This window comes from Bubalus bubalis, chromosome 7 (assembly GCF_019923935.1).
Source record: "Bubalus bubalis isolate 160015118507 breed Murrah chromosome 7, NDDB_SH_1, whole genome shotgun sequence".
NCBI lineage: Eukaryota > Metazoa > Chordata > Mammalia > Artiodactyla > Bovidae > Bubalus > Bubalus bubalis.
In genome coordinates, this window is record NC_059163.1 from 22,756,602 (window position 1) to 22,771,449 (window position 14,848).

Consider the following 14,848-nt stretch of genomic DNA (forward strand, 5'->3'; position numbering starts at 1 on the left):
CACTGCTGGCCAGTGGCGGGGTTTCTTAGGAAATGGGAGTGCGGTCACTTGGGGTAACCTTCTGCGATTCTGGGACCCACATAAGACTCCTTCTGAGTCCCCCAGTCCTCAACGCCTCACTCTGGCTAAAGTTTGCCGGGTTTTACCCTGAGCACAGCACTTTCATTGTAGCTTGGCAGTCTAAAGTTAACGTACTCAACTGTGGTTTGCATTTCCTTCTAAGGAAGGCTGTGTTTATTTGAAGAGCTGGAATCTTACTCCAGACAATTAGCAGGCAGGTGATCCCTGAAGATGGGTAGACTTCCTAGGTTCTTGTAGCACCTACCTTTCAGTTGCTGATACTGTTAACTTGGCTTGAAGAAGAGGTCAGGTTACACTCTGATTCGTTTTTCTGATTCGTTCAATTTTTTTTTTCAGGTCTGGGAGTGTGGCAAATAACTGGATTGAAATTTACAATTTTGTCCAGCAACTTACAGAGAGATTTGTAAGGTATTTCTCCTACTTTTCTTTTCTAAGCAGGAGACTTTGAGTTGGAGGCAAGTAGACCAAAGGCTAGATAGGATATCCTTTTTTGGAAACCATTTGCAAGCAAAGCCTTTACTGAAGTGTTGATTATTAAGTGCCTCAAGGTCTTATCACACACATGCTGTTATTAGGACAGCCCTTCAGTTGTTGAGGGATTATTTCATCTGGATCCCAGAAACTTGGCTCAGGCTCTGGGGAAGTATCTTCAGATATGATTCCAAATGTCTTTTCCTTTCTGAGTTTTCATCTGTTTTGAATTTCATTTATGCTTTCTCATAATTTATCACTTTAAAAGTTTATGCTAATAATATCCATAATATATTTTCCATTCCACACAATTCTTAGCATTATTGAAGTCCTCATTAAGAAAAAAAAGTGTTGGTAAACTTCAAATGAGCATGTGTTAATAACCCACTACCAGAAAAGGCACTTGTGTGTGTGTGTGTGTGTGTGTGTTTAAAGAAATGACTTGTGTTTACACAATGTGTGGGTGTGTGGCTGGTTTAAAATTTAACTGTTCTATATATGCAATAAGCCTTACTAGGAAAAATTGGTTTGTCTCCTATAAAAAGCATAACTGCTATGATAGCCAGCTTACTCTCCTATTTAGAGGTAACCAGAAATTAGGGGCTTTCTTATTTAAAAGTAACCCTAGGACACTAGGCTTTTGAGGCTTTTTTCCTCCTCCTCTTTTTTTTTTTCTTTTTAAAGAAGAAAAAATGCAACGAGGAAATGCAAGTTTATCAAGATAATGGAAAGGACATGAAAAGGAGCTGTATCATTAAATATTGCTTCTTTCAGTCGTGTTAGCCCAAATGTTTTCTTTAAAACAGGCTTGGATGATCAAAACATTTTGAAAGTCATGTTGCAAGTAACTTCAAACAATCTGTAGAGGCCTAGGAAATCCTTGCTTTCAGTTATTGGCAGCAGTAAGCTTATCCCTATAAAAATGTATGCTTGTCCATGTTCAGTCATCAGTCTCCTGTTTAAGAAGCCAAGTATAACACTCATTTCTGGACAGGGTCTAAGGTAAGCTTGTCTAGGAAAGAAAAGTAAATGAGGCTCTATATCGTTAAGTGTCAAAGGCAGGAGAGAGAGTCGTTGGTAAATTTTCTGATTTAATCCAAGAGTGTGCAGAGTGTCTCATAGATTTTGATCAAATACAGTGGGTCATTTCAGTACATTTCCAAGAAGTAGGGCTCTTATTTGGTCTGGTTTACAAATTGGAATTCTGTAGTAAACAGTTCTCTGGCACAAGTTTAATTGTTCAGTTACTAACCCATAATATATTGTAGGAAATGAGTAAAGGGTGACTACTGAAGTGAAGGACTTTTCAAATATGTATAACCCTTGGGCATCATTCTGCTCTTCAGTTTATAGAGCTGAGTGTTACAGCTTCAGGTTCAGATCTTAAGAAACATTGCATAGGGTGTCTTTGAAACAGGAATCATTCTGTGAGATCAAGGCTTAGAGCTTAAAAGGTGTAGCTAACTAGGGCAGTTGTTGCCAGTCGGAAGTATGATGCTAAAGACTTAGAGAACTGAACATGTCTAATCAAAATGTGATTTGTTCTTCTTTTTCACATTGTCCTTGACACTCCTTAAGTAATCCTACCTCAGGATAACTTGTATGAACTCCTCTCATAGTTGTGGTAATTAAATCAAACCTGCTTGTCTCCAGCCCTAAACTTGCTATGATAATCATTCTGAAGGGATTGGCCTCCTTGAAGGAGATGAGGTAGAAGGCCAAAGAAAGAGCTTTCTACAAAAAAAAAAGAAAGAAAAATTTCCACTGGCGTGGGATTTATCTTTCTAGGTAATTTCTTCCTAAAGTGGCCCTGTGGGTCAGAGAGGAGTGCCTGAGTGCTGAGCAGCACTGACTAAATCCAGAATGACTTATGTGATAATGGTAATGTTGAGCAGAGTTCATGTATCTACTTAGGGGTTCCATTTAAAAGAAGCCTGGACTGTTCAGTGAGACTGATTTTAAATGAGACTCCCTAGCTATACATCTGTATTATATCAATATTTCTTTTAAAAATGTTTTAACTGCCTCTTTTCTTGTTTTGCAGCCCTCAAATGAGATTATCTTTCATTGTGTTTTCTTCTCAAGCCACCATTATTTTGCCATTAACCGGAGACAGGTTAGTGCATTATCACTTTGCTGCAGGCTTTTAGTAGAGACCAATCTTAAAGGAATGATGGATATTTCCAAGTGGTGATTCAGGCCTCTCAGTGGAATCAAGCAAGTACACAGACAATTTAGTTCTCTTCACTAATAGAGGGAAAAGGAGGTATGAATAATATAAAAGAGCAGCTAATCTGAAAATCAATATCATTCACATTGCTGTGGAATGTACAATGAGACCCAGATCTCGGCCTTAGTTGTGTGTTTACTGCCACCCACCTTTCCCCCTCTCTGTTACTGTAAGTAGTTCTACATCTTTCTTGTTTCGATGTAATATATTAATCAACTAGGAATTTGAAGAACATTAAGGAGGAGAAAGATATGGATCTATTTGGATAATTTACTAGACGGAGCAGACATCCTGCATCTTTAGACTTACTCTGAGGTCCACTGATGCCGAATATGTTTACCTTTATGAAAGAACTCGCTTTTAATTTCATAAATATATGTATTTATGAATTTGAATTTAATTTCATATATATATGTATATATAAATTTCCCCCAAATCAATGTCATAATACTTTATATGACCGTTTTGATGTCGTTTGAACTGATCATTGTGGCAAGTTAGAAGTAGTCATTGATGTTAGGTGGCAGCCTGCATGGGAGGGGAGATTGGGGAAGAATGGATACATGTATATGTATGGCTGAGTCCCTTTGTTTTCCATCTGAAGCTATCACAACATGGTTAATCAGCTATACTCCATCATAGAATAAAAAGTTAAAAAAATAAGTAGTCATTGACATTTTAAAGAGTGGTACTTTTCATAGTGGGAAGGGAGATTTTCTACTTCATTTAACACGAAGTACACAAGGTAGTTCTTAATCAATTCTTGAATAAATGAGTGGGTTAGTTTTATTGTGAAATCCAATTTCTCCAAACTGTAGTTTCAGCAAAGAAGGCTGTTGTACCTTGTTCTGTGTAATATGTGGATTTCTGAGAAGTTTTGTGTTTATAGTTCCTTTAAATAAAGTATTTTTTTTTAATTTTAAAAAGAGCTTACAGAGGTAACTTATTTAAAATTCCCAGAATTGATTTGGAAAATCCATCAAACTTCTAACATATTTGTGCTTTAAGTTTTACATTTCCTGGAGAGGAAATCTCTCTGTAGGTGGGGAGTCCAGCTTATGACCTCAGTCTCCTCTCTGATACTTCGTTTCATACTTTCTCATGTGCATCTGGGTCTCATCAAAGGCCGGGGAAACAGTAGTCCCTAACAACCCAAATACAGCAGCTGTTTATTCCCATTGATATAACAGGCCTTGCCTTCGTGAAAAGAATTTTTTCCATTGCCCAGCTTAATTTCCAAAGAAACAGCTTTTGATTCACCCCAGGTCACTCAGTGGTAAAGAATCCACCTGCCAATGCAGGAGCTGCAGGTTTGATCCTGGATTGGGAAGATCCCCTGGGAGAGGAAATGGCAACCCACTCCTGTATTCTTGCCTGGGAAGTCCCATGAACAGAGGAGCCTGGCGGGTTACAGTTCATGGGGTCGCAAAGAACTGGACACGACTGAGCAACTGAGCATATACATAGCACGTAGCACAAAAAGAGAACCATGCTAACATTTGTGGAGTGCATATGTAGAGAAAAGCATTTAGAATATTGCCAGACACACAATAGACTCTCAGTAATTGTTAACTGCCTACTTTGTGCTAGCTTCTCTGTTAGGTACTTTGTATGTGAGTTCTCCAGCACTTTGATAAAGTGTAATCACAGGTCAGCAAGATTGGTATTGCATCAGCAGGCATGGAAAGGGTTTAAATTGTGTTAATCTCACTAACACAATTTTTACTATTACTATACACTATAATAATAGTAAATTTATATTACTGTACACAACCTCACCAACAATTTTAACCCAGGAGTTGGTGACGGACGGGTTAAAGCCTGGCGTGCTGCAGTTCATGGGGTCACAAAGAGTTGGACAGGACTGAGAGAATGAACTGAACTGAATCTCACTAAAGATTTTCCGTTATCATTGGTTGAATCTGATAAGGCAGAGGTTGGGATAAAGAGGCTTCTGTTTCCAGAGGCAGCATAATATTGCAGCTGAAAGTTGCTGAACCAATTTCCTAGCCAAATGGTCACAGACAAGTGACAACCTCTTTATGCTTCACTTTTTTCCATCTGAATAATGATGATGATGATTGTCATAATAATAATACCTACCTCATAAGACTGCTGTAAAAATTGAAGTCAGTGCGTGTGGACAATGTAGGACAGAGTCTGGCATATATGTATCAAGAGAAGAGAGCTTTGTTGTTGTTAGTATCTGCAGTTAGGGAGTGTGCAGTATTTTAATCATGGGGAGGCATTATCCTTATATAAAGGGATTATTGTACTGCTTGAAAGGATTTATAATAGTTCAGGAGGAATTCTAGTATAATGCTATTTGCAACTTAAAACATAGTTGGCTCTTCTTTCTCTTTTTAAATAGAATTAAATTTAGTTTTAACAAATTTCCCTGTTTGCCAAATTGCATTAGTTTAGGGCAGCAGAATGTATACTAACAAGGCCTGGGTTAGAGTTCCAGTTTTGCTACTTATTGGTTAGAGATGGGATAAATCATCTTCTCATTCTGTCAGTATTTATGTCTATAAACTGCAGGCATAATCTACTGTGTTTTCCTTCTTTCTTTCTTTTTTTTTTTTTTACTGTGTTTCCTTAAGAGATTTGTGGGGATCAAAAATAAGACAATGCATACAAAAGTATTTTGTATATTACAGAACAGTTTCCATTAAAGGACTAAATTCTGAACCTAGTTGTTCTTTTACCAATTTTATTTAATTAGTAACTTTTCAAATTTCTATGGTCCTCTATATTTGGATATAAGGTCACTTTTCATTCATTATACCCACCCCCCTTTTTTTTTTAAAAAAAATTGGGGTATTGTTGCTTTACAGTGTTGTGTGTTTCTGCTGTACAACAAAGTGAGTAAGCTATATGTATGCATATAACCCCTCCCTCTTGGCCCTCCCTTTCCTTGCAACCCCTTTCCCCTCCTCCCCTCCTTCCACCCACCTCCTGCCCCAGCATCTCACCCCTCTAGGTCACCACAGAGTATTGAGCTGAGCTCCATATACTATACAGCAGCTTCCCACCAGCTATCTATTTTACACATGGGTGATATGTTTATGTCAAGCCTAATCTCTCAATTCAACCCACTCTGTCCATGTCCACATGTCCATTTTCTACATCTGCATCTCTATTCCTGCCTTTTAAGTGTGTAGAAATCATTCGCATATTTAGATGCAAGATCACTGAACGAATGTTGCCACAGCTATTGGGGATCCTTGTTTCAAAGTCTAGAAAGGGGAATTCTACGCATGAATTTTCTTGATGTCACACTTAGAGGTCTGAGCGCATAGGAAAAGCAAAGGTCAAATGCATCAGGTTTCACAATTTTGTTTCTGTTTCTCAAAATTCTTCTGTAGCTTGGTAAATATGGGAAGTACCTCTTTCATGTTTCAAAGTGGTTGCTAAATATCTTCAGTAGAGAGGAAGCAAGATTAGAAGGCGGTAAATCCTTACAGTTGGACTGTGTCTTCTGTTAGGGTTTCATCATGAAGTCTGGTACTATGTAAATGCATAAACAGAATAATAAACATGGCAAGAAATGATCAGTTATCCATTTTATATGCTCATGATTTAAAACCAGTATTTAAAAAAAATTAATTTATTGGCTGCATTGGGTTTTCGTCGCTGCACGTGGGCTTTCTCTAGTTGAGGTGAGTAGGGGCTACTCTCTATTGTAGTGGCTTCTCTCATTGTGAAGCATGGGCTGTAGAGCCCACAGGCTTCGGTAGTTGTCACACATGGGCTTCGTTGCCCTGTGGCATGTGGAATCTGCCTGGATGAGGGATCAAACCTCTGTCCCCTGCATTGGCAGGTCCAGGCGACTTTCCTGGACCACCAGGAAAGTCCTAAAAACATTATTATTTTGAATATTTCAATTTGAAACATTCTCTTCTTTTGCCCTCATGATTTTTATTTTATTTTATTTTCATTGTTGTTGTTAAATTGCTGCGTCCTGTCTGACTCTTTGCGACCTCATGAACTGTAGCATGCCAGCTTCTTCTGTCCTCCACTGTCTCCGGCTCAGATTCGTGTCCATTGAGTTGGAGATGCTATCTAAACATCTCATCCTCTGCTGCCTGCTTCTCCTTTTGCCTTCAGTCTTTTCCATCAGAGTCTTTTCCAATGAATCGGCTCTTTGCATCGTGTGGCCAAAGTATTGGAGCTTCAGCCTCAGCATCAGTCCTTCCAATGAATATTCAGGCTTGATTTCCTGTAGAATTGACTGGTTTGATCCTCTTGGAGTCCAAGGGACTCTCAAGAGTCTTCTCTTTTATCCTCCATATCTGGTAGTCCCTCCACTCACCTACCCACCATCCTGCTCTGCCTACCCTGTATATCGTGTTTTGAGCATTATGTGCTCTGGAGGTAACACAAGGATGGATAATCTTGTGTGTGATAGTGAGGAGTGTACACAAACACATATAAATCAGGGCTGTATTATAGGATCCAGTAAGAGGAAAGTGCTGAGTGTTGACTCAATATGGAAATATCCAGCCCCTCGGTGTTAGAGAATTTGAATCAAGACTCATTTAAAAGGATATTTTTAGTTATTGTGTTGAATAATTGGTGATAGTGAATTATGCTTAGTTCTGTTCAGTGTAATCTTAATGAGGTAAAAGCGATTTAGTTGGAAACATTTAGTGAACACTTTTATGTGCTAGATACTGTGCAAAATGCTTTCCATTCATTACTTAACCCTTATATCAACTCCATGTCATAGATACTATTATCTCAAGTTTATAAATGAGGAAACTGAAGCTGAGAAAGGAAATGTAGCTTGTCCAAGGACACACAGTTAATCAGTGATGAGGAGTATATTAGCCAGAATGGTCTCTTGAAATGTAGAATAGATCATGCCATTCTTGCTCTTAAGACAATCTGATGGCTTAGAGTAGAAAGCATTTCCCAGTGGCCTAAAAGCCCTACCTGACTGCTCACCCAATCCTGTCCTAACACTGCATGCCCCAGTCTCGCCCACTGCCCACCTTTCCCTTCCCCGAACGGGCCGAGTGTGTTTCCGTACTAGCAGTTTTGCCCTTTGTCTTCCCCATGTCTTGCCTGGCCTCATCCCATGTGTCACCTCCCCGGAGAGGCCTTGCCTTGGCATCAGGTGTGAAGCAATCCTACCCCACCTTCCCAGTAGTGTCTCACAATTCTCTGTTTGGTTATCACTTTTTGAAATTGTTCTGATAATTAATCGATTTATTTTATCTCCATAACCCTAATGTAAACTGCATGAGAGCAGAGGGGTCTTCTTTGTCTCGTTTACCTTCACCTCTATATCTTAACACCTATAACAGAGCTTGAAACATACTAGATGCTCAGGAAGTATATGTTGAATGAACGATTGAGTTGGTCTGACTCTAGAACCTGAGTTATTAACTGCTATCAAATGTTTTCTCTCCTTAAGAAATAATAAAACATGATTTATATTTGCTAATCTTCTCATTCTTATTGTTATAGATCAGTTACGAACATTTCCAACTCTCTTTTTGATATACTTGTCCCCAACTTGAAAAAGTCATAAAATTGTTTGACCTGAGAATAATAATCAATTACTTAGGAAAAAATATTCTATAGGCAAACTTCTAGGAAATTAAAAATAAGTTATTTGATTAAATTTATATAAAAAGTGTAAGTAATATATACATTTCTGTTATTTGAAAGGATTTCTTTTAATTCCTTTGAATCCAAGTTAAAAGTTTACTTGTGATAAGATAGTTGGTAATTTATAAATTGGTTCATTCATTTTGCAGGCAGGGAAATTTGTCAGTATCTGTCAACGTTTAGAAGTCTTCTATCAGCAATTTTACTTTAAGGACTATGCCCTCCTGAAATAGTAGCACCAGTGTGCAAAGATAGGTATATGTGAGATTAAACCCTGAAGCATTGTTCATAATGTGAAAATGGTAGTAAATCTAAATGCTCATCAGTTGATGATACTGTAATTAAATTAGAGTATATACATAGAATTGGATACTATGCAGTCATTCAAAGAACTGGAAAATCTCTATATATTGTTATGAAAATATGTCTAAGATATACTAGTTGAGAAAAGCAAGTTGCAGAATACTCTGTTAAAGATGATAAAAACAAAAATTTTAATGGTTTTTATGGTATGTGTGTATGATAATGAATGCATGGAAAAAAGTCTGGAAGATGAGCAACAAATTGCTAACAACAATATTGTCTTAGCAATGAGGTTCAGGGTCGGGGTTCCTTCAGTGAGATTCAAAAGGTGGGGGCTCCTTCATGTTTTAGTTTCTATACATTTAGGTTATTCAATTTTATTTGAATAATGTACTATTTATAAAAAACAAATGCTTAGGTTTAAAGGAAATATGACTGACTTATGTAGCCAGAGACAACTCTCTTGGTATCAGAATGGAACTAGGAATAGAGCATTGTTGTTGTTCAATCACTCAGTCCTGTCTGACGCTTTGCGAACCCATGGACTGCAGCACGCCAGGCTCTTCTGTCCTCCACCATCTCTTGGAGTTTGCTCAAATTCATGTCCATTGAGTTAGTGGTATGCTGTGCTTGGTCACTCAGTCATGTCGGACTCTTTTTGACCCCATGAACTGTAGCCTGCCAGGCTTCTTTGTCCATGGAGATCTTCCTGGCAAGAATACTGGAGTGGGTTGCCATGCCCTCCTCCAGGGGATCTTCCCAACCAAGGGATTGAACACAGGTCTCCTGCCTTGCAGGCAGATTCTTTATGGTCTGAGCCACCAGGGAAGCTCAAGAATACTGGAGTGGGTAGCCTATACTTTCTCCAGGGGAACTTCCTGACCCAGGAATTGAACTGGGGTTTCCTGCATTGCAGGTGCATTCTTTACCAGCTGAACTACTAGGGAAACCCATTGAGTCAGTGATGCTCTCTAACCATCTTGTCCTCTGCTGCCACTTGTCCTTTTGCCTTCAATTTTTCCCAGTGTCATAGTCTTTTCCAATGAGTTGGCTCTTTGCGTCAGGTGGCCAAAGCATTGGAGCTTCAGTTTCAGCAACAGTCCTTCCAATGACTATTCAGTGTTAATTTCCTGAATAGAAATAGAACATATTCAGCTGTTAACTTGAGGAGTGCTGAAGTGAAATGAAATGAAAGTTGCTTAGTCATGTCCAACTCTTTGGGATCCCATGGACTATATAATCCATGGAATTCTCCAGGCCAGAATACTGGAATGGATAGCCTTTCCTTTCTAGAGGGTATCTTTCCAATCCAGGGATCGAACCCAGGTCTCCCACATTGCAGGTGGATTCTTTACCAGCTGAGCCACAAGGGAAGCCTGGCGGAGGGGCGCAGATCCTGAAGGTTGCTTGTTAAATGTAAACATCAGGACTGGACTTTGGGTCCGAAAAACGTAGGCACTGTATACGAGCTGTGTAACTTTGGACAAGTTATTTCACCTCTTGCTACCCAATTCTCTTGTCTGTTATAAGGAGCTAATCATTCCTACTGTGTAGAAGTGTTGGGGTAATGTTGGGATGATTAAGTGCACATAATGCATGAGAAGGCCTAATTAATGACTAGGTGGGAAGGAGGCTGAGGCTGAGATGAGATCTGGGTCTTATCACTGTACCTCCTCATCACCGTTATGTGCCCAGATTCTAGCAGAAGTTTGAAGTCAAGTGACTGCTCAAAGTGACACGGCTAAGTCAGAGCCAGAATTCACCCCTGCATATGGCTCTTGAGCATGAGCACCTAACCATTCCACTGCCTCAGAATCTTTGTTCCCCTTTATCCAGCTGGTTTCCAGAATTGGTCAGAGTTGTCATAATTCAAAGATATATTCATCCTCTAAATTTCTTCTGGTCTCTTACAAACCAGTGACGTGGTGAGAGGAAGTGACTAGTTGTTTTTGTTTAGATTCTAACAGGGAAGTAATTTTTCCTGTTGAGAAGAGTCAGTGCTGGTCACACATTGTGCTAATTCTGAGAGGTCTGAGCATGGCAGCAACTCAGATTCCAGTCGTGGATGTGGGAATAGTCGTTTTCAGTGAAGTCCCGTGTTTGCTTTATGGGTATGTTCTAGAAAATTAAATGCATTGTTACTCATGTCTGGAAGACAGACCTGGCACACTCAGGTGGTAAAATGCAGAAGTCATTTTTTCATGGCCCAGGGAGGTGTTGAATGAGGAAATGGGGTGTAAACACACAAGATACAGCAGATAAAGACTTTAGGTGTCATCTGAGTACCTCACTTAGATAAGTGTAGACTAAATTAGAGACGAATTTTCACAAACCCATATTGTATGGGGCATTTTGTAAGCAGATATTTTTGAATCTAGGACTCCGACTTTGGATTCATTGGTCTGGAATCTGTACCACAGAGACCTTGGCGTATATTGGCCTTACCGTGGCGTGTTAAATAAAGAGTAAACAAGTTTTTATATAAAGTATGAGTTCCTAAGATAATGTATTAGCAATGTTTGTGTCTGAAAAATCATCTTTCACTCTTTTGAAACCCTTGAAAATCTTTTAAGTTGAGCTAATAGGGAACAATTTTTTTTTTTTTTTTTTTGCAGTTTATTCTTCACACTGTATGCCATATAACAGTATATAATGGCATAATTAAATAGATAGCTAGGATGGTCCCACATTTGAATGAGTGAGCAGATTTTCCCTCCTGTAATTTTTCTAATTTTGTCAGACTTATTATATAATATTGTGGTTTATTAATGGAAGGAGACAGAAGTAGTAAAGTTTATTGAGCACTTACTATGTATCAGACATTTTGCTAAATGCTTTATTTGCAATTGCTCAGGTAAAGTACAGTGCTAAGTGGATTATAAATCATTAGTAATTTTGTATGGACATGAACAACATCTTGAGAAGATTGTTTTGTCTCATATTCTACTCAGTCTACTAAGTTTTATTTTCCAAGAGCAATATTTAATTATGTTATGTAACTATACTTCAGCCACCTAATGCGAAGAGCTGACTCATTGGAAAAGACCCTGATGCTGGGAAAGATTGAGGGCAGGAGGAGAAGGGGATGACAGAGGATGAGATGCTTGGATGGCATCATTGACTCAATGGACATGAGTTTGGGTAAACTCTGGGAGTTGGTGATGGACAGGGAGGCCTGGCGTGCTGCGGTCCATGGGGTTGCAAAGAGTCGGACACAACTGAGCAACTGAACTGAATTGAAATCTTTATAAAGTTTCTGTGTATTACTACATTTTGTTTGCAGTTTTGTTCATTTCATATCACTGGCTGATAATCTCTTAAGGATAAAGTACAGTTCAGTTCAGTTCAGTCACTCAGCCGAATCCGACTCTTCATGACCCCATGGACTGCAGCATGCCAGGCTTCCCTGTTCATCATCAACTCCAAGAGCTTGCTCAAACTCATGTCCATCGAGTGTGTGATGCCATCCAACCATCTCATCCTCTGTCTTCCCCTTCTCCTCCTGCCTTCAATCTTTCCCAGCATCATGGTCTTTTCCAGTGAGTCAGTTCTTCCCATCAGGTGGCCAAAGTATTGGAGTTTCAGCTTCAGCATCCGTCCTTCCAAAGAAATCCCAGGGCTGATCTCCTTCAGAATGGACTGGTTGTATCTCCTTGCAGTCCAAGGGACTCTCAAGAGTCTTCTCCAACACCACAGTTCAAAAGCATCAATTCTTCTGTGCTCAGCTTTCTTTATAGTCCAACTCTCACATCCATACATGACTACTGGAAAAACCATAGCTTTGACTAGATAGACCTTTGTCAGCAAAGTAATATTTCTGCTTTTTAATGTGCTGTCTAGGTTGGTCATAACTTTTCTTCCAAGGAGCAAGCGTCTTTTAATTTCACGGCTGCAGTCACTATCTGCAGTGATTTTGGAGCCCAAGAAAATAAAGTCTTTCACTTGTTTCCATTGTTTCCCCATCTATTTGCCATGAAGTGATGGGACCAGATGCGTGATCTTAGTTTTCTGAATGTTGAGTTTTAAGTCAGCTTTTTCACTCTCCTCTTTCACTTTAATCAAGAGACTCTAGTTCTTCTTCCCTTTCTTCCATAAGGGTGGTGTCATCTGTGTATCTGAGGTTATTGATATTTCTCCTCGCAATCTTGATTCCAGCTTGTACTTCATCCAGCCCGGCATTTTTCATGATGTACTCTGCATATAAGTTAAATAAGCAGGGTGACAATATACAGCTTGATGTACTCCTTTCCCAATCTGGAGCCAGTCTGTTGTTCCATTTCCAGTTCTAACTGTTGCTTCTTGATCTGCATACAGATTTCTCAGGAGGGAAGTCAGATGGTCTGGTATTCCCATCTCTTGAAGAATTTTTCCACAGTTTGTTGTGGTTCACACAGTCAAAGGCTTTGGAGTAGTTAATAAAGCAGAAGTAGATGTTTTTTGGAACTCTCTTCCTTTTTCGATGATCCAGCGGATGTTGGCAGTTTGATCTCTGGTTCCTCTACCTCCATACCTCTAACACTTATGCTTATAGGGTTATCTAAACTGGCATTTGGTAGCATAGATGTATGAGGCTTTTAGTTTTTGTGATAGATTGCTCCTTTGTGACCTCCAATGAAACACAGAATACATACAACATATATGCATACGTGTGTGCAAGTGCACACACTCAGTTGTGTCTGACACTTTGTGACCCCACGGACTATAGCATGCCAGGCTCCTCTGTCCAAGGAATTTTCCAAGTGAGAATACTGGAATGGGTTGCCATGTCCTCCTCCAGGGGATCTTCCCGACCTAGGGGTTGAACCCTATTCTCTGGCATCTCCTGCATTGACAGGCAGATTCACCACTGAGACAAATATGATTATATATGTAATAGGTATAATATGTGTGTATAAGTATTTTTATATATTTATATAAGTACACACATATTTATATATTATATATATTTATATATACACATGTATTTACATATGTTTATATAAGTATTTTAATTTAAATATATAATTAAAAAAAATGTGGGCTGGGGCTATGGCTCACTTTAACCAATGGAATGCAACAGATATGAATGAGCATGAAACTGAGCCTCCAGTAACAATTTGCTCACTGCCTTTCCAGTCTTTACTATCCATCTCTTCAAGGTCATTTACCTTTTACTTTAGTCACAACTTTAATTTTTGAATATCTATTGCTGCATAATAAACTACTCCAAAATTAGTGATGTAAATACAACTGGTCATTTCTCATGATACTGTGCATTGAATGGGCCATTCTTATGCTTTGCTTGTTGTCAGCTAGAAAGCTGGAATGGCTAGAAGAGTTGAAATGACCCACCCACATGGTTTGAAAGTTCGTGCTGGTGCTGGCTGTTGTCTAGGAGCTCAGCTAGGACTGTTGACCTGAGTCTTCATTCTGCTACACATGACTTCAACTCATGGCTAGGTTAAGTCTCCTCCTACCATGGTGATTTCAGGGTAATCAAAGTTTTTGTATGGCAGCTAGCTACCAAGGGTACATAAAGGGAAAAGTCCTGTGCCTCATTTAGAATTAGTCCTGGAACAGGCATAGTGATCATGAAAAACCACCCCAACATTTAGTGGCTTAAGCAATGATTTTGTTATCTCTCACTATTCTGTGATGGATGGCTCAAATGGAAGCTTTCTCTGTCCCACATGATATTATCTGGTGCTATAATCATAGAAGGTGGTTACTGTTATGGAGCACAGCTAGGGCTGTTTACTGGAATAATATGTTTTCCTCCATGGGACCTCGGCTTGTGGCCTGGGCTTCTCAAGGCATGATGACTGGGTCCAAGAGTGAGTACTATGAGATGAAGGAAGCAGTGTCTCCATTTCTCTTAAGGGTTGGACGTCTAAGAATATCGCTTCTACCTTGTTCTAGTGCCAGGTAGTGACAGGGCTGGGCCAGAATCAAGGGGATGGGGGATAAATTCCAACTTTTGATGGGAGAATGGGTGCATATAGAGTGGGAAGAAATTGATAGAGGTCATATTTAGAGATTCTGTACCATAGTTTATACTAAAAGTAATAATGAAACTCCAAAGATGAATCACTTTCAGAAATAAACATGCCAGCTATGCAATAATGAATAATGACTAATGTCTGTGTGACACTGACTTTGTACCGA

The 14,848-nt window shown here is 39.2% G+C and overlaps 1 protein-coding gene across 1 annotated transcript in view; it reads left to right on the plus strand.

Moving 5' to 3' along the window:
• Nucleotides 1-14,848, plus strand: part of ANTXR2 (ANTXR cell adhesion molecule 2) — a 171,562-nt gene that overhangs the window by 1,274 nt on the left and 155,440 nt on the right. Inside the window, exons 2-3 of the mRNA XM_006048760.4 lie at nucleotides 418-489; nucleotides 2,597-2,668. Coding sequence (XP_006048822.2) covers nucleotides 418-489; nucleotides 2,597-2,668 — 144 coding nt within the window. The remainder of the gene's footprint in view (nucleotides 1-417; nucleotides 490-2,596; nucleotides 2,669-14,848) is intronic.